We start from the raw sequence: 15,511 nt of genomic DNA, 5'->3' as shown, positions 1-15,511 counted from the left end.
CCCAGGTTGGCCTCCTGTCCTACAGTCATCGGCCCTCCCCACTGTTCCCACTGAATAGCTCCTATGATCCTAACATCATCCTGCAGAAGATCCGCAGCATCCCTTACATGGACCCAAGTGGGAACAACCTGGGTAAGGACTGCATTGTACATGGACTCTTGGGGCCTACCTGTTGGGAGCTGGGTGCCCTGGGTTCTGACATGTTCTTTCTCCCAGGCACAGCTGTGGTTACTGCTCACAGACACCTATTAGCACCAGATGCTCCCGGGCGCCGCCAGCATGTACCAGGGGTAATGGTTTTGCTAGTAGATGAGCCCTTGAGAGGTGACATCTTCAACCCTATCCGTGAGGCCCAGGCTGCTGGTGAGGAGGAGGGCTGGTGGGGATGGGGCCTGGGAGTCGGGCTGGCTCCAGCAGGGTTGTCATGCAGGCTGCTGGACCCCTCCTTAGGGCTCAGAGTGATGATACTGGGCCAGGCTGGAGCTGACCCGGAACAGTTGCGTCGCTTGGTGCCAGGCATGGACCCTGTCCAAACTTTCTTTGCTGTGGATGACGGTCCAAGCTTGGACCGGGCAGTCAGTGGTTTGGCAACATCCCTGTGTCAGACAGCCTTGGCCACTCAGGTTTGCAAGGGGCTTCTGGGGGAGGGGTGACTGGTGGGGGAGAGGGCGCTGGAGACTCTTGGGACAATTGCCTAGCCTCAAAAAGACCTTATGTCCACAGCCAGAGCCAGAGCCTTGCACATTGCATTGTCCAAAGGTAAGTGTCCAGGGTTGAGAGGATGGGCGAGGGCCACACCCGGGGCTAGCCACTCTGACCCTCATGTAATGTATCTTTCCCCAGGGTCAGAAAGGGGAACGTGGAGAGATGGTGAGTGACCCTATTTGGGGGCAGAGAATGGTTGGGGGTCAGTGTGGCTGGGGGAAGTTAGTGGCACAGGGCTCACTGATCACCCTTCCTAGGGCCTGAAAGGACAAGCCGGGCCTCCTGGCCCCCCCGGCCTCCCGGTGAGTGCCTCCCCACGCCTGTCCTCTGCCCCCTGACCAGAGTACTGCTTCCTTACCTGCTCTCTCCTCTCAGGGCAGGGCTGGTGCTCCTGGACCCCCAGGGCCTCCTGGAAGTACCGTTGCAAAGGGTGAGAGGGTGAGTGGAAATCATTGGGGTTCCCCGAAGACACTCCTCCAAGTGTTCTCAGGGTTTTTAGAAGACAGAAGTAGAGAGCAGGGCTAGAACCGCAAGGGTGTTAGAAGTCTAAGTGGACATTTAAACCACACCAGAGACTCTTGGGCAGGGCCTATAGTAGAGCAGCCAGTGGGGTTTTGAGACTCCCCCCGAGAGCCTGGGTGTAAGTTCTAAATCCCAGAGGCAGGGAAGGCCCCTCCACCTCATCATTGCCCTGGTACCTGGGATGAGTCCCTATTTAGCTCAGAAGGGCTGCTTCTCTGCCCCACTGCTCCACCCCAGCAACACTCAGGGGCCTGTGGGGTGGGAATCTAGATAAAGAATAGTCTCGGCTCCTCCGGCAAACCAAGGGCACGGAGGGAGGGTCCCTTCCTGCCCTGACCTCTTTGACTCCTTAGGGCTTTCCTGGGGCAGATGGGCCTCCAGGCAGCCCTGGCCGCCCTGGGACTCCTGGAACCCCTGGCTCCAAGGTAAGCAAGCCTTGCCCTTGCAGGTCATTTGGTAGGACTCTTTGCTTGAGTGGGTGAGTAGGTGGTCTGACTGCCCTGACTTCTTCCATTTACAGGGCTCCCCAGGGTGGCCTGGCCCTCGTGGAGATCCAGTGAGTTGCTTTCCCTTCTTTGCTCACCCAGTGTCTTCCCAAAGTTCTTTCTGGAGGGTGGGGACCCGTTGGGGGTGGGCAGTGTGGATGCGCTTGAGCCCAAGCATCACCCTTTGCTCTATTTTGTCCTCAGGGAGAGCGAGGACCTCGAGGCCCAAAGGGGGAGCCGGTAGGTGAAGGGGGAAGGGAGGGAGCCAGGATGTCCCAGGGAGGAACAGGCTGGATGCTATGCGGGGCCTGTGGCATGATAAGGAATACCTGGGTACCTCTGGGAACTTCTCCCGCCTCAAGGCTCCCATGCCCTGAATCCTGCCCTTTGCTTTCTGACCTGCAGGGAGATCCCGGACGAGTCATTGGAGGCGAAGGCCCAGGGCTTCCTGGGCAGAAAGGGGACCCTGGACCTCCAGTAAGTTCTAGGATGTGTGGGGGCAAGAGGTGTGTGGTGGGGAACCAGCAGGAGACAGGGTAGGAGTAAGGGTCAGTGGGGATGTACTTTATACTTTGTCTCCTCCATTAGGGCCTCCCTGGATCCCGTGGCCCACTGGGGGACCCAGGACCCCGTGGTCCCCCAGGACTTCCTGGAACGACTGTGAAGGTGACAACATGATCCCTTTATGGTCTCATGACCTCAATGTGATCCAGTGACCTGGTGACCCCATTTGAACCCATATAACCCCTACTGGTTGCTCTGACCCCATATGACCCCTTAGCCCCCCATGACTCCTCAGTTCCTCCGTGACCTTTGTAATCCGATTTGTCCCCATGACCTTCATTTCTCCTGGTATATTTGGGAGTGGAGGTGTGGTCCAGGGTCATGGAGTCATGATCTGTCTTCCAGGGTGACAAAGGCGATCGTGGGGAGCGGGTAAGTGAGGGGCAAGGTGTCCTGGGGGTGGCTTGGAGTCTGATTCCCATTGGCTGGCTCCTGACCTACTGTTCTCTCTCAGGGCCCCCCAGGACCAGGTGATGGTGGCACTGTTCCAGGGGAGCCTGGGCTGCCGGTGAGGGAGCCTTGAGGCTCTGCTGGGGAACTTGGGGGCCATCTCAGGGGTGTGGATACTGAGGCTGAGGCTCTTCTGGGGCAGTAGGTGGGTGCTGGGCCTCATAGTTTGGGGCTCATGTTTTCACTCACTTTCTCCTAGGGTCTTCCCGGAGGCCCTGGACCCCAAGGCCCAGTTGGCCCCTCTGGAGAGAAAGGAGAAAAGGTGGGAGGCCTGACCTCTTGGTGTGCCCATTCTGGGGCGGAGGCTGAGGGAGGTAGGGTCTTCTACTCATCTGTTTCTCCTTCAGGGTGACTGTGAGGATGGAGCCCCAGGCCTCCCAGGACAACCTGGGAGCCCGGGTGAGCGGGTGAGTGTAGGGGCAAGGGTTCTGAGGGATGGGCACAGCTCCCTCAGCTTCCCACCCTCTATCCTATGCTTATGCCCAAACTCAAGTCTCCAAACCCCTTCTAGGGCCCACGAGGACCTCCTGGGGACATTGGCCCCAAAGTAAGTGCTATTTTGGGAGGTCAGGTGTGGGGTGTGACCACTGGGACAATTCTAGGACTGGGGGCTGGGGGAGGATCAGGAGATGAGGGCTCTCAGCAGGTCAGAGGTTGTAGTTTTGGAGGCAGGATAGCTAGAGTTTGAGATGCCTTCTCTAGGGTTTGACAGTCAAGGCGCCTCTCCTATCTCTCTCCCCTTAGGGTGACCGAGGACTGAAAGGGGCTGTGGGTGAGATTGGAGAGAAGGTAAGTGCAGCCTAGGGGTTTCTCAGGGCCCCAGAGGGTCTGTGGCCAGACTCAGCTCTGACCCATTCTGTTCCATCAGGGTGAACGTGGACCCCCTGGCCCAGTGGGACCGCAGGTGAGCCCTCTGGCCTGATGCCAGTGTCCAGCTGACGTGTGCTCTGTGCCCCTTCCTGGTTCTGACTTCTCAACCTTGATGCCCCCTGTCCCTGGCCCTCCACCTCTCCTCACATGACTCTTGCTGATGCAGGCTCCAACCCTTAACCCCCGGGACCTGCTTTTTACTTCCTGACCCTGCTGAACTGACCTTGACTTCCACTGACCTGGACTCTGTCACCCCTCAGTTTGACCCCTGTTGCCTAAATCCTGACCTTTTGTGCCCTCTCTTCAGCATCCCCACAATTTCTAGCCCTTGCTTGCTACTATCTCCCTGCCCATCCCCCTGGATCAGCATTTCTGCTCTTCTTTCCCAGGGGTTGCCTGGAGTGGCTGGACGTCCGGGAGCTGAGGGGCCCGAAGTGAGTCTGTGACTATGGTAGGATGGGGAGAGGGGTTTTCAAGGGTTCCTCCTGCTCTGGCTTCATACCTTTTCCATATGCAGGGGCCGCCAGGACCCACCGGCCGCAGAGGAGAGAAGGTGAGTCATTGCCTGGGGGTCAGTCCCTCCCACCCCCTGCACTTGGGATTGTGGCAGGTGGGACACCAGGACCTGGAGTTCCTAGATGGGTCTCTGACTCATCCCTGCCCCCATCCTTTTTCCACAGGGGGAGCCTGGTCGCCCTGGGGACCCTGCAGTGGTGAGCAAAGGGAGGATGGGGCTCTGAGCACAGCGTGGCTCCTTGAGCACTAGCCTGCCTGTAGACCAGTATTCTAGGCTGAAACCCCATAACCTTGGGACCATGGGAAGGCTAAGAGTTCTGTGACTCTCCTGATGCCACAATGCATCTCCCGACTCTTGGCTGTAACCTGTGACCCTGTGACCATCATACAGGTCATGAACTCTGTGTAACCCCTGCCCTGCTCCCAGCGGTGACTCTGTGACCTCTGGACAGAGACTGAGCTCTATGACTTCTAGTTCCATATTACCTCATCCCCAGTCAATCACGTAGTACTGTGATCCCCAGGCAGGGCCAAGTGTGTCTGTCCTGTTTGTTTTCAGGGACCTGATGGTGCTGGGGCCAAAGGAGAGAAGGTAATTCTGGCGAGAGTGAAATGGAGGCTGATCCAGGGTTGAGGTCAAGGTCATGGGGTCTGCCTTTAGGCTTTCCTGGAGGCCCCTGGAAGTCATAGGGTTGTGGCATGATTGCTGGATTGTGGGGTCATGGAACCTGGGGCTGATGCTGATGGTTGATGGTCTTTGTTACTTCCAGGGAGATGTGGGGCCCACGGGGCCTAGAGGAGCTACAGGAGTCAAAGGGGAGCGGGTGAGTGAAGGGACAGTGTCTAAGGGGGTAGGGCAGGTGAGGGTTGTGCTCCCTGACTTCTGATCCTTTCACCACAGGGCCCACCTGGCTTGGTTCTTCAAGGAGACCCTGGCCCCAAAGGAGACCCTGGAGACCGGGTGAATAAATGTGGGGCTGGGGAGTGTGGCAGGAGATGAGGTAGTACCCGGGAGCCCCAACTAAGTCCTGTACTCCCCCCTACACCCTGCAGGGTCCCATTGGCCTGACAGGCAGAGCAGGACCCCCGGTGAGTACCTATGACCTTGGGTAACCTCAAGGTTTCTGGGGTTACCACCCCTCAGGGACTGGCTGCTATGTGCATCCTGCATCACCCCACTTTTGCCTCCTCCACAGGGTGACTCAGGACCTCCTGGAGAGAAGGGAGACCCTGGGCGGCCTGGCCCCCCAGGACTCGTCGGCCCCCGAGGACGAGATGTAAGAAAGCTGGAGTTGGGGGAGTCTTGGGGGGTAGGAGAATAGAATGTTGCTGTCATCGCGGGGTATCTTAGGACCAGGACTGATTCTCGTGTCTCTCAGGGTGAAGTTGGAGAGAAAGGTGATGAAGGTCCCCCGGTAAGACTCCTTCCCACTCTGATTTCTGACCCGGTACCCTTGCATTGTGATCCCACTGGACTGGGGGCTCCCCCAGGTCATCGAATCCATTCCCTTGCCTACTGTCAATCTGGTGCCCAGACCCTTCTCTGCCCCTGCTCCTTGAGTCAGTTTGAGCCCAAGCCACCTGCTCAGTGTGGCTTTCTCTCCATCACCAGGGTGACCCAGGTTTGCCTGGAAAAGCTGGCGAACGTGGCCTTCGGGTGAGGCTGGCAGGGAGAAGTAAAGGGGGTGCATATTGTGATGGGAAATTCAGGCATGGTTTTGGGGGTGATGGGGAACCTGAACAGTATGGGGGGTCATGGGAAACCTGCAGAATGCCACGAGGGCCTGTCTCAGACCAGCTGCTCTTCTCAGGGGGCACCTGGAGCTCGGGGACCTGTGGGTGAGAAGGGAGACCAAGGAGATCCTGGAGAGGATGGACGAAATGTGAGTCCTAACCCTGACCCCTAACCCCAACTTCAGCCATCCAGTTCCCAGCCCCTGCTCCTGCCATCCCAACCCTGCAATGATAAACGCTCACAATCCCCTGTGACCCCTTCGTCACAACCCCCAAAGGCCACCAGGATCCCCATGAGTCTTTAGTTTGCTTCCAAAGCTTCCTGAAATTGCTGCCTATCTTGAGTGACCCCTGACTTTCTACAGGGCAGCCCTGGACCATCTGGACCCAAGGGTGACCGTGGGGAGCCGGTGAGTAATGCCAGTGTTCTGGGCTTGGAGGGATGGGAGTTTCCAGTGCTTGGTCTGGTCAGTGTGTACATAAGGGGCCTGGAGGTCAAGGTGGGGAGTATTGATGGCTGTCTCCAGGCCTGACCTGCCTTCTGGGTGTTGGCATTGGGGTGCTTCAGGGAATCGGGGAGCAGAGTTGAGTCTGGGATGAACAGCCATGCCCTGTGATCTTGGGGCTCCTATTGATCATAATCATTTCCTTTCCCAGGGTCTCCCGGGACCCCCTGCACGGCTGGTAAGGGCTTAGCTGGGTGTGGTCCTCTATCCTGTCCCTCACCTGCTCCTGTTGGCACCACATGGTATCCCTTCATCCCTTCCACTGCCCCCTGTTCCCCTCATGGCCTCCTGATAGCTCCATTGATCCCATAGCCCCTCACTGGCCCCAATTCTCCTTGTTGAACCATTCACTGACTATCCCCCCCCACCCGACAGGTAGACATGGGACTTGGACCCGGAGAGAAGGTATCAGGGTCTGTGGGTGGAGTGAAGCTCTGAGCACAGGGAAGCCCCCTGGTGCCTCCATGATGGGCATGCCTGCAGCCCTAGGGACGTTCCTTCAACCAGCTTGTCTCTGCCACAGGGAGAGCCTGGGGACCGTGGACAGGAGGGTCCTCGAGGACCCAAGGGTGACCCAGGCCCCCCTGGAGCTGCTGGGGAGAGGGTGAGTGTGGTTGGTCCCATGAGGAGGTGTGGGTCTGGGAAAGCCTGGTCTGATTTCTTCCTTCCCCTATCCTCAGGGCATCAGTGGACTCCGGGGGCCCCCAGGCCCTCAGGTGAGTGATACTCTTTGCCCCAGCAGCCTCAGTCCTCCTCTTACCCTCACCTCTTATCTGACCTTGTTCCCTCCAGGGGGACCCAGGTGTCCGAGGCCCAACAGGAGAGAAGGTGAGAGGGCATGGAGGTTTTTAGCCCCAAGCCAGGCTCTTAGGTCCATCTTATCTTTTGAGGCCTCTTACTTCTCTATTTTCCTCAGGGTGACCGGGGTTCACCTGGCCTGGATGGCCGCAGTGGGCTGGATGGTAAACCAGGAGCCCCTGGCCCCCCCGGGCTGCATGTGAGTCATGATGGTCATGGTCTGGTCACACCTTTCCCTTTCCTCTTCATATGACCCCACCCTCACCTGGGTCTTCTTGGTCTTGATGAACTCGGGAGCTAGGTGGGGTATCTGTGTCTTCTCCTAGAACCTTCCTGGCTGGGGGATGTTAGTGCCTTGCAGGCCTGAGTTCACAGGAACTAGTGGTGTTGTTGGTGGGTGGTGCTCCTGACCCCGTGATCACTGCAGACTCCCTGACTTTGAGTCTCTCCTCAGGGTGCTGCAGGCAAAGCTGGAGACCCAGGAAGAGACGTAAGTGAGGGGAGATCTGTTTTTTTTTTGTTTTTTTTTTTTAACATTTATTCATTTTTGAGAGTGAGAGAGACAGAGCATGAGAAAGGGAGGGGCAGAGAGAGAGGGAGACACAGAATCAGAAGCAGGCTTCAGTCTCCAAGCTGTCAGCACAGGGCCCGATGCCAGGCTTGAACTCACGGACTGCGAGATCATGACCTGAGCCGAAGTCGGACGCTCAACCGACTGAGCCACCTAGGCACCCCAGTGAGGGGAGATCTTAGGCCGGAGGGTGGCTCAGGTCCAGCATAAATTGCCCGGGGTCATCATTTCACAGTACCACTGGGAATAGGAGCAATTGGTCCAGCCCTGTCCTTGGGAGGGGTCTCAGTCCCTGGCAGGCAGGTTTTAGCAGGGTCCAGCTTTCTGACCTTCTTGACCTCGCCTTGCGGGCCTTATTAGGTCCCCCAAGTCCTGTAGGTTATTCCCTTGGGAGTTTTAGTAGGGGTGGGGGGGGCCCTAACCAATGGAGTCTCTGCCTCAGGGGATTTCAGTGAGACCGCCAAATTTTGGGGGTCTCTACACTCAAGGAGGATCTTAATGGGGTCCTCCCCAGTCCATGGGTGTGCTCCAGGGGCTCTCAGTGGCTCTTTCAACCCTAGCAAAGACTTTTTCCAGGGGCTTCCAGGCCTCCGAGGAGAACACGGACCCCCTGGCCCGTCTGGCCCCCCTGGAGCCCAGGTGAGACTGAGTTTTCATGGTAGCCATGTTTTTAAAGTTTAGTTACATATGTACGTATATAATCTCTACACCCAACGTGGGGCTCGAACTCATGATCCTGAGATCAAGAGCCTCACGCTCTACAAACTGAGCCAGCCAAGCCCCCCTCATGGTACCCTTTTGCCCCGTTACTGCCCTCACCCAATCCCTGACTTAATGATCTGTTCCCACAGGGAAAGCCAGGAGAGGATGGCAAGCCTGGCCTGAATGGGAAAAATGTGAGTTTCTAGAGCAGACACAGGGACACCTACTGAGAAATGTCAGCACGTGTACCCAGACCAGATATGTAGCTGCACATGGGACACACAGACAGACACTTGCTGAGGTGTGTCAACACCCATGTACCTAGCCCAGACCTACATACAGATACATACTGAAATCCACGTCACGTGCACATCAGGCAGCCTCGCAGTGAGTTATGTGGGCATGCTGATTTGTGCCCAGATGGACTGACACCTGCTAGAATAACCCACAGCCACGGGATCAGGTGAAGAGCCACAGACACATATTGAGAGGGGCAGACATACTCGCATGAAGCCACATTGACGGATACTTGGAGACTTGTTGACACAGACACTTCCACCCAGACCAGATATGTGCTAAGACATGGGACCAGGGCCACATGTGGACCTGTGCTGAAACATAATGAGACACACATCCAAGGCTCTGGCATGTGACACGTGCATTCATATCCGCAGTCACTCACCTACATATGGCCACACATATTGACTTGTACACAGATATTGAGACATAGAGACAATTCTCAAGGCACCAGAGACATGTAGACACATGTCCGCCCTGTGTATACATGTACATGCCCATATGTAGATATGAGTCACAATGTGCAGACCAACAGACACCTACTAAGTGCCACCTATGAGGACATAAGACCCATGCATGGATACACATGCTAACACACACACACACACACACACACACACCTACACACACACACACACACAGATGCATAGATGTGGTATTATATCTAGAAAGCCAGAGATAGAGAACATGTGCAGTTACATGTAGAGGTGAGAAGAACCACACAGGCATGCCCTCAGATGTATAAAGGCTCACTCAAATGGTCATAGGCCGTGCTCCAAGACACAGAGGCTTGGAGTCATAGACACAGACATATAGTCAGCTGAGACCAGCCAAGCCAGTGTCTTGCAGCCAGACACCAGTGAATTTTGGGGCTGATGTGAATCTTGTGCCTACAGGGGGAACCTGGGGACCCTGGAGAAGATGGAAGGAAGGTAAGACCCCTCGCTTGGAGTCTGTTCTGCCCTCAGAATAGGGCCCTATCTAAAGTACCCTTGTCCTCCACAGGGAGAGAAGGGAGATTCGGGCACCCCTGGGAGAGAAGTGAGTGCTGGAGCCTTCTGCAACCTGACGCATGACCCTGTGATATCTGTGATATATGGTTCCACTCTTTTCTGGGGCCTCAGGGTCCTGATCCTGGCTACATCCCCCACAGGGTCACGAGGGTCCCAAGGGTGAGCGTGGAGCTCCTGGTAGCCCTGGACTCCAGGGTCCCCCAGGCCTCCCTGGGCAGGTGGGCCCTTCTGGCCAGGTGAGTATCCAGGAGGGTCGTTCTAGGACTTGGGAGCGTCGGGGGCCATTATGTTCCCACTGGATACCATCCTGGGATACCATGATCCTATGTGACCTCTTTGTGTTCTCTCATATCTCAGGGTTTTCCTGGGGTTCCAGGAAACACAGGCCCCAAGGTGAGTGTGCATGTGGTGGGTAGGGGGTACGGTGAGGGGCTAGTAGGGTTGAGGCATTTCCCCCCACCTCTCTTTGTGATCACTCTTTGTTCTCAGGGTGACCGTGGGGAGAGTGGACCCAAAGGGGAACAGGTGAGGTCCCCACCTTTCTCACATGCCCAGGTAGCCATAGCTCCCACATGGTGCATGCACACTTCCCTCAGAAACTGGGTCCAGCAACTTGTCTCTTGGTGTCTCCAGGGCCTTCCGGGAGAACGTGGCCTGAGAGGAGAACCTGGGAGCGTGGGGGTGAGTGAAGCTTAGGACCTGGTCCTCGACTCTTATTTGCATGCCTAAAGGAGCCACCTCTATCCTCTTCCCCTTGCCCTGTGGCCCCATGGGTTCTGTCCTGTGTGTTCAGTCTCCTGTCCTATTGGGATTCCCGTAGTCTACACTGGGGGGACCAGGCAATGGGGGCATGCCAGGGAGGGGCTTCCAGGGCTTTGAGCCACCTCAACCAGCGCTAAAGTGTCCTGTGGGCAAGAGGCCTGGAGAAGAGAGTATGGAAGCTGTTTCTGGGAGCAGCGTGGGGCTTCTCTGAGGGCAGCCCCTCACCCAGCTTGTGTCCCCAGAATGTGGAGCGGTTGCTGGAAACGATTGGCATCAAGGTAGGTTGTTTGGGGGCTGGGAGTGGGGGTGGATGGAGGCCCCAGGGGGCAAGGAGTGCCCACATGGCCTGGCGAGGGCCTGGGTGGCTGCAGGAATGGTCCCTGTTTCCCCAACCCCTTGTTATCACTCAGACATCTGCCCTGCGAGAGATCGTGGAGACCTGGGATGAGAGCTCCGGCAGCTTCCTGCCCTTGCCTGACCGGCGCCGTGGTCCTAAGGGGGACCCAGGCGAGCGGGGCCCCCCAGGCAAAGAGGTGAGTGTCGATCACTCAGTGGGGATGTCCTGTGGATGGTGTCACCCACCTCTAGCGACAGTCACTCTTCTGTTCCTCCAGGGACCCATTGGCTTTTCTGGAGAACGTGGGCTGAAGGGAGATCGTGGAGACCCTGGCCCTCAGGGGCCACCAGGCCTGGCCCTTGGGGAAAGGGGCCCCCCTGGACCTCCCGGCCTTGCCGGGGAGCCTGGAAAGCCTGGTATTCCTGGGCTCCCAGGCCGGGCTGGGGACGCAGGGGAGGCAGGAAGGCCAGGAGAGAGGGTGAGCTGGGCTAGCCAGGAAGGCTGGGGATGTGGGGCCAGGAGGGGCTGGGCTCCCCGTGGACGTGACCCCCACCCTGCTATTTGCACCTCAGGGAGAACGAGGAGAGAAAGGAGAACGTGGGGAACAGGTGAGCTGAGAGAGGCTACAGGGGGCGGGACTTCCTGGGTGTTGTGCTGGGGAAGCCACACCGTTTCCTTCTTCTCCACAGGGCAGAGACGGCCCTCCTGGCCTCCCTGGACCTCCCGGCCCTCCTGGCCCCAAGGTGATCAGCCAGCCCTGCCCTGGGCCTGTGACTGTTGTTACCAGGAGGCCACCATTAACTTAGGCCCCAGAAACTCCATATGGTGTCTCTAACCCATAATCCTGTGGGATCCTTTAATCTGGGGTGACCCCTCCATCTGTGATAGACACATTTCTCTCCTATGACCTGGTATTTGTAGGTGGCTGTGGATGAGCTAGGTCCTGGACTCTCTGGAGTGCAAGGACCCCCTGGACTCAAAGGCACTAAGGTCAGTGTGTGCGATCAACAGGGGGGCCACTCCCTGCCATGGCACCAGGGTCCAGCTTGACATGTCATCCCTACAGGGGGATCCAGGCAGTGACGGCGACCGAGGCCCCAAGGGAGACAGGGTGAGGCCTGCTAACCCACCCTGCTTCCCTCTCCTTTAGGGGGGCACATGAGCAGTGGTGTGTCTATGGGCACATAGCAGTGACCGGGGGCTCAGGACATGGCGTTCTGCTTGCAGGGTGTGCCAGGCATCAAGGGAGACCGGGGAGAGCCTGGACAGAGGGGTCTTGATGGCAGCCCGGTGAGTCTGTGCCACAGGTCACCCATGTGCCTGCACAGGGCTCTTACAGTGTTGTCTGGACTGGAGTCTGCACTGCCTGGGACTGTCTGGGGCGGCTGGGATGTGGGAACAAAGAGGATCCATGTGGTCTTAAACCTGTTCTCTTCAGGGTCTACCAGGAGAGCGTGGTGTGGCTGGGCCTGAAGGGAAGCCGGTAAGTGGTGGCAGGAACATCCTGGCCCAGGCTCCTGGGAACAGCTGCCCTCTGCTGGGAGCTGGCTGCTCTGTGCACATGTCACCAGTGACAAGGATGTTGTGCCTGCGTGCCAGGGTGTGAGTGCAGGGGTGTGTGTGTTATCCCTGAGGGTATGGGGTGATCTATGCCTGAGGGGTGGCAGCCTGCACGTGGGCTCCCTAGACAGAGGCCTCTGCAGGTTGGAAACAGGCCCACATGAGGCCCGGATTGAGGCTCAGCAGCCCCCCTTCTCTATCCAGGGTTTGCAAGGTCCAAGGGGGACCCCTGGCCCAGTGGTGAGTATCAGAATCCTCACCCCTCCTGCCCCCATCCTGCCCCCATCCTGCCCCATGCCACAAGGGGCAGTACTGCCTTAGTTTCTCTGGTGGGGTGGGACTGGCTCCGCCTCACCAGACTCCTTCTCTCTCCAACAGGGTGGCCATGGAGACCCTGGACCTCCTGGTGCCCCGGTGAGTAACAGGAGAGCACTGCCTGGTGGGGGTGGGATGGGCAGGCCTTGTTTGTGTTAATCCCCGAGCAGATGACTCTGACTCCCATCTCCTGCTCTTGATACTTTTTTCTAGGGCCTTGCTGGCTCCACAGGACCCCAGGGTCCTTCTGGCCTGAAGGTGAGTATAGGTGTGTGCAGACGTGTGGCTAAAAGGCAGAGGAGGCTCCTCTGAGCCATGTCCACACCAGGATAGCCCCTGCCACCCCCCTGGGTTGTCATCACCCTGCGATGGGGCTAAGCACCAAGGTGCCCCATCCATGTGGGCTTTTCTTATGGGCAGAGGGCTGAGGAGCCTCTTGTCTTTTTGTGGGGTCACAAGGTCTCTCGGTTTTTGGCAGGGGGAGCCTGGAGAGACAGGACCACCAGGACGGGTGAGTGGCCCAGCTCAGGGGTTAGAGTCACAGGGAGCCACGTGGGATTGGAGCTGCCCTGAACTGTTTCTTCCCCCAGGGCCTTCCCGGACCCACCGGGGCTGTGGGACTTCCTGGCCCTCCTGGCCCTTCAGGCCTCGTGGTAAGTGAGGTCCCTGCAGGAACACCGTGTCCTGCCCCCTGGGTCCCACGTTCCCCCATGTTCCCCTTACATCTGACTTGTCTCCTTCAGGGTCCTCAGGGGGCACCGGGTCTGCCTGGACAAGTGGTGAGTCCTGGGGGTCAGGACTGAGCTCCAGGGGGTCAGGAGTCAGTGGGCAGGCCCGTGACAGAGCTCCTCCCTTTCAGGGGGAGACAGGGAAGCCCGGAGCCCCAGGTCGTGATGGTGCCGGTGGCAAAGATGGAGACAGAGGAGCTCCTGGTGTGCCGGTGTGTATTCTGGGGGAGCTTTCTCCAAGCCTGTGATGGGGCCGTGTGCCCGGTCCTGGGCCTAGAGAGTAGGGAGGGCAGCGGCAGCAGGCCCAAGGTGGTGGGGAGGCACTGAGTCCTTCCCATTGCCCTGTCACAGGGGTCGCCAGGTCTGCCCGGCCTTGTTGGACCTAAAGGAGAGCCTGGACCCATGGGGGCTCCTGGACAGGTGATCCTGACCCTGACCCCGACCCTCTGTACCAGCTCCTCTGCCTCACCATCCAGGCCGGCGGGGTGGGGCTGGGGAGAAGGCGGGGGGGCTAGGTAACTCACTGGGCATTCCCCACAGGCTGTGGTCGGGCCCCCTGGAGCAAAGGGAGAGAAGGTGAGTGTGCAGAAGGCCTGGGGGGAGGGACTGAGGGGGGCCAGGGCATCCCACTGACCCTTCTCCCTCATCAGGGAGCCCCCGGAGGCCTTGCTGGAGACCTGGTGGGAGAGCCGGTGAGTGTGGAGCCTCCGACAGCATAGTTCACCCATCCTCATGACTCTGGGCTTTCATAATACATGTTACATTGGACCCTGCACCTCCTTCCTTGGGTGTCATCTTTCTGTGCCCCTAATGCCCATGTTGCTTCCTGTCCCCTGTCTCTACAGGGAGCCAAAGGTGATCGAGGACTGCCAGGGCCTCGGGGCGAGAAGGTGAGGCAGACTCAGCCCAAGGGCCTAAGCACTGTGTAGAGGGGGGCCAGGCTGGGTGGCTAGATCCTCTACTACCCTTTCTGTGCAGGGTGAAGCTGGCCGTGCAGGGGAGCCTGGAGACCCTGGGGAAGATGTGAGTCTGGGGTCTGGGCAAGTCAGCTGGGAGTGAGGAGTGCAGGTGTGGACATGAGGGACCATTCCCAGGCCTGTGCACCCTCCAGCATTCAGGGTTCTGCTCCAGGGAGTACACAGGGATCCAGCCTCTTGACTTCCTCCCACCTAGGTGGGGGCGGGGGTGTGTCTTTGCTTCCTTGTGCCTGTCCTAGGTCTTCTGCTCCTCACTGTGTCTGAGCACACGTGTGTGTCCCTGTCTGATGCCCTAGGTCTCCTGTTAATGTACCCCTTTCCCCTGCCCCCTCTGCGTTCCATGTATCTGAATGCATGCTTGTGGGCCTGTCTTAGCTCCCCAGGATGGGGCGACATTTGTGTGCTCCTGGGAGCTCCTGTGTGTCGGTGCTCACACCGGAGGTCCCTATGCCTGTGCTTCTGTGTGGGCTCCCCGTGTCTGTAGCCACGCCTAAACTCCCACATATCTGTGGTCACCTCTGGGCTCCTGTGAGCCAATCCTTGCTTACGTGTCTGAGTTCCACATGTGAGCTACCCTGGGAATATTCTTGGGCCGTGTCTAAGCTCTGGGTTCATGTTCCTCCCGTCTCAGGTACCGTTTACTTTGCTTTTTTAGGGTCAAAAAGGGGCTCCTGGACTCAAGGGTAATAAGGTATGTGTACCCTAAAGCATCCCTGCTGGGGGTCATGTTCCTGGGACTCGGAGAGCTGATCTGACCCCTCTTTCCCTTGAAGGGTGACCCAGGAATCGGGGTCCAGGGCCCCCTTGGGCCAGCTGGTCCTCCAGGTCTGAAGGTTAGTCGATGCCCCATCACCAGTGGTGTGCAGCAGGCAGGGAGGTGCCTGGAAGTGGGAAGAAGGCATTCTGGGCCTGGTTCTGGGAAGCAGTCCTGTTGGGGCCATTCCTCCCTTTGCTATCTCTGTTCCAGGGAGATGCGGGCCCCCCTGGGCCCCCTGGTGCTCCTGGTGTTGTCGGATTCCCCGGTCAGACAGGCCTTCGTGGAGAGACGGGTCAGCCAGGCCCCAGTGGAGAGCGGGTAAGCGTGCTGGGAGCAGCATGC

The 15,511-nt window shown here is 58.2% G+C and overlaps 1 protein-coding gene across 1 annotated transcript in view; it reads left to right on the top strand.

Annotated features, from left to right (window-relative positions):
• COL7A1 (collagen type VII alpha 1 chain) overlaps nt 1-15,511 on the top strand; it is a 31,131-nt gene that overhangs the window by 8,547 nt on the left and 7,073 nt on the right. The window contains exons 25-94 of the mRNA XM_042929249.1: nt 6-132; nt 217-363; nt 451-623; nt 724-759; nt 844-870; nt 963-1,007; nt 1,081-1,143; nt 1,581-1,652; nt 1,748-1,783; nt 1,917-1,952; nt 2,118-2,189; nt 2,301-2,378; nt 2,622-2,648; nt 2,731-2,784; nt 2,926-2,988; nt 3,074-3,133; nt 3,238-3,273; nt 3,471-3,515; nt 3,595-3,630; nt 3,986-4,030; nt 4,114-4,149; nt 4,277-4,309; nt 4,672-4,704; nt 4,883-4,936; nt 5,014-5,073; nt 5,166-5,201; nt 5,309-5,389; nt 5,492-5,527; nt 5,725-5,769; nt 5,924-5,995; nt 6,212-6,256; nt 6,504-6,530; nt 6,728-6,757; nt 6,876-6,956; nt 7,033-7,068; nt 7,145-7,180; nt 7,269-7,349; nt 7,605-7,640; nt 8,298-8,360; nt 8,573-8,617; nt 9,617-9,652; nt 9,726-9,761; nt 9,874-9,969; nt 10,091-10,126; nt 10,223-10,258; nt 10,367-10,414; nt 10,738-10,773; nt 10,906-11,028; nt 11,110-11,310; nt 11,405-11,440; nt 11,522-11,575; nt 11,754-11,822; nt 11,899-11,943; nt 12,060-12,122; nt 12,271-12,315; nt 12,597-12,632; nt 12,771-12,806; nt 12,921-12,965; nt 13,186-13,218; nt 13,298-13,360; nt 13,451-13,486; nt 13,567-13,647; nt 13,787-13,855; nt 13,976-14,011; nt 14,086-14,127; nt 14,281-14,325; nt 14,414-14,458; nt 15,068-15,103; nt 15,186-15,245; nt 15,380-15,487. Coding sequence (XP_042785183.1) covers nt 6-132; nt 217-363; nt 451-623; nt 724-759; nt 844-870; nt 963-1,007; nt 1,081-1,143; nt 1,581-1,652; nt 1,748-1,783; nt 1,917-1,952; nt 2,118-2,189; nt 2,301-2,378; nt 2,622-2,648; nt 2,731-2,784; nt 2,926-2,988; nt 3,074-3,133; nt 3,238-3,273; nt 3,471-3,515; nt 3,595-3,630; nt 3,986-4,030; nt 4,114-4,149; nt 4,277-4,309; nt 4,672-4,704; nt 4,883-4,936; nt 5,014-5,073; nt 5,166-5,201; nt 5,309-5,389; nt 5,492-5,527; nt 5,725-5,769; nt 5,924-5,995; nt 6,212-6,256; nt 6,504-6,530; nt 6,728-6,757; nt 6,876-6,956; nt 7,033-7,068; nt 7,145-7,180; nt 7,269-7,349; nt 7,605-7,640; nt 8,298-8,360; nt 8,573-8,617; nt 9,617-9,652; nt 9,726-9,761; nt 9,874-9,969; nt 10,091-10,126; nt 10,223-10,258; nt 10,367-10,414; nt 10,738-10,773; nt 10,906-11,028; nt 11,110-11,310; nt 11,405-11,440; nt 11,522-11,575; nt 11,754-11,822; nt 11,899-11,943; nt 12,060-12,122; nt 12,271-12,315; nt 12,597-12,632; nt 12,771-12,806; nt 12,921-12,965; nt 13,186-13,218; nt 13,298-13,360; nt 13,451-13,486; nt 13,567-13,647; nt 13,787-13,855; nt 13,976-14,011; nt 14,086-14,127; nt 14,281-14,325; nt 14,414-14,458; nt 15,068-15,103; nt 15,186-15,245; nt 15,380-15,487 — 3,975 coding nt within the window. The remainder of the gene's footprint in view (nt 1-5; nt 133-216; nt 364-450; nt 624-723; nt 760-843; nt 871-962; nt 1,008-1,080; nt 1,144-1,580; nt 1,653-1,747; nt 1,784-1,916; nt 1,953-2,117; nt 2,190-2,300; nt 2,379-2,621; nt 2,649-2,730; nt 2,785-2,925; nt 2,989-3,073; nt 3,134-3,237; nt 3,274-3,470; nt 3,516-3,594; nt 3,631-3,985; nt 4,031-4,113; nt 4,150-4,276; nt 4,310-4,671; nt 4,705-4,882; nt 4,937-5,013; nt 5,074-5,165; nt 5,202-5,308; nt 5,390-5,491; nt 5,528-5,724; nt 5,770-5,923; nt 5,996-6,211; nt 6,257-6,503; nt 6,531-6,727; nt 6,758-6,875; nt 6,957-7,032; nt 7,069-7,144; nt 7,181-7,268; nt 7,350-7,604; nt 7,641-8,297; nt 8,361-8,572; nt 8,618-9,616; nt 9,653-9,725; nt 9,762-9,873; nt 9,970-10,090; nt 10,127-10,222; nt 10,259-10,366; nt 10,415-10,737; nt 10,774-10,905; nt 11,029-11,109; nt 11,311-11,404; nt 11,441-11,521; nt 11,576-11,753; nt 11,823-11,898; nt 11,944-12,059; nt 12,123-12,270; nt 12,316-12,596; nt 12,633-12,770; nt 12,807-12,920; nt 12,966-13,185; nt 13,219-13,297; nt 13,361-13,450; nt 13,487-13,566; nt 13,648-13,786; nt 13,856-13,975; nt 14,012-14,085; nt 14,128-14,280; nt 14,326-14,413; nt 14,459-15,067; nt 15,104-15,185; nt 15,246-15,379; nt 15,488-15,511) is intronic.

Source organism: Panthera leo, chromosome A2 (genome assembly GCF_018350215.1).
Source record: "Panthera leo isolate Ple1 chromosome A2, P.leo_Ple1_pat1.1, whole genome shotgun sequence".
Taxonomy (NCBI): Eukaryota; Metazoa; Chordata; class Mammalia; order Carnivora; family Felidae; genus Panthera; species Panthera leo.
The sequence above is the reverse complement of the archived record's forward strand: the minus strand, read 5'-3'. Positions and strand labels throughout refer to the sequence as shown.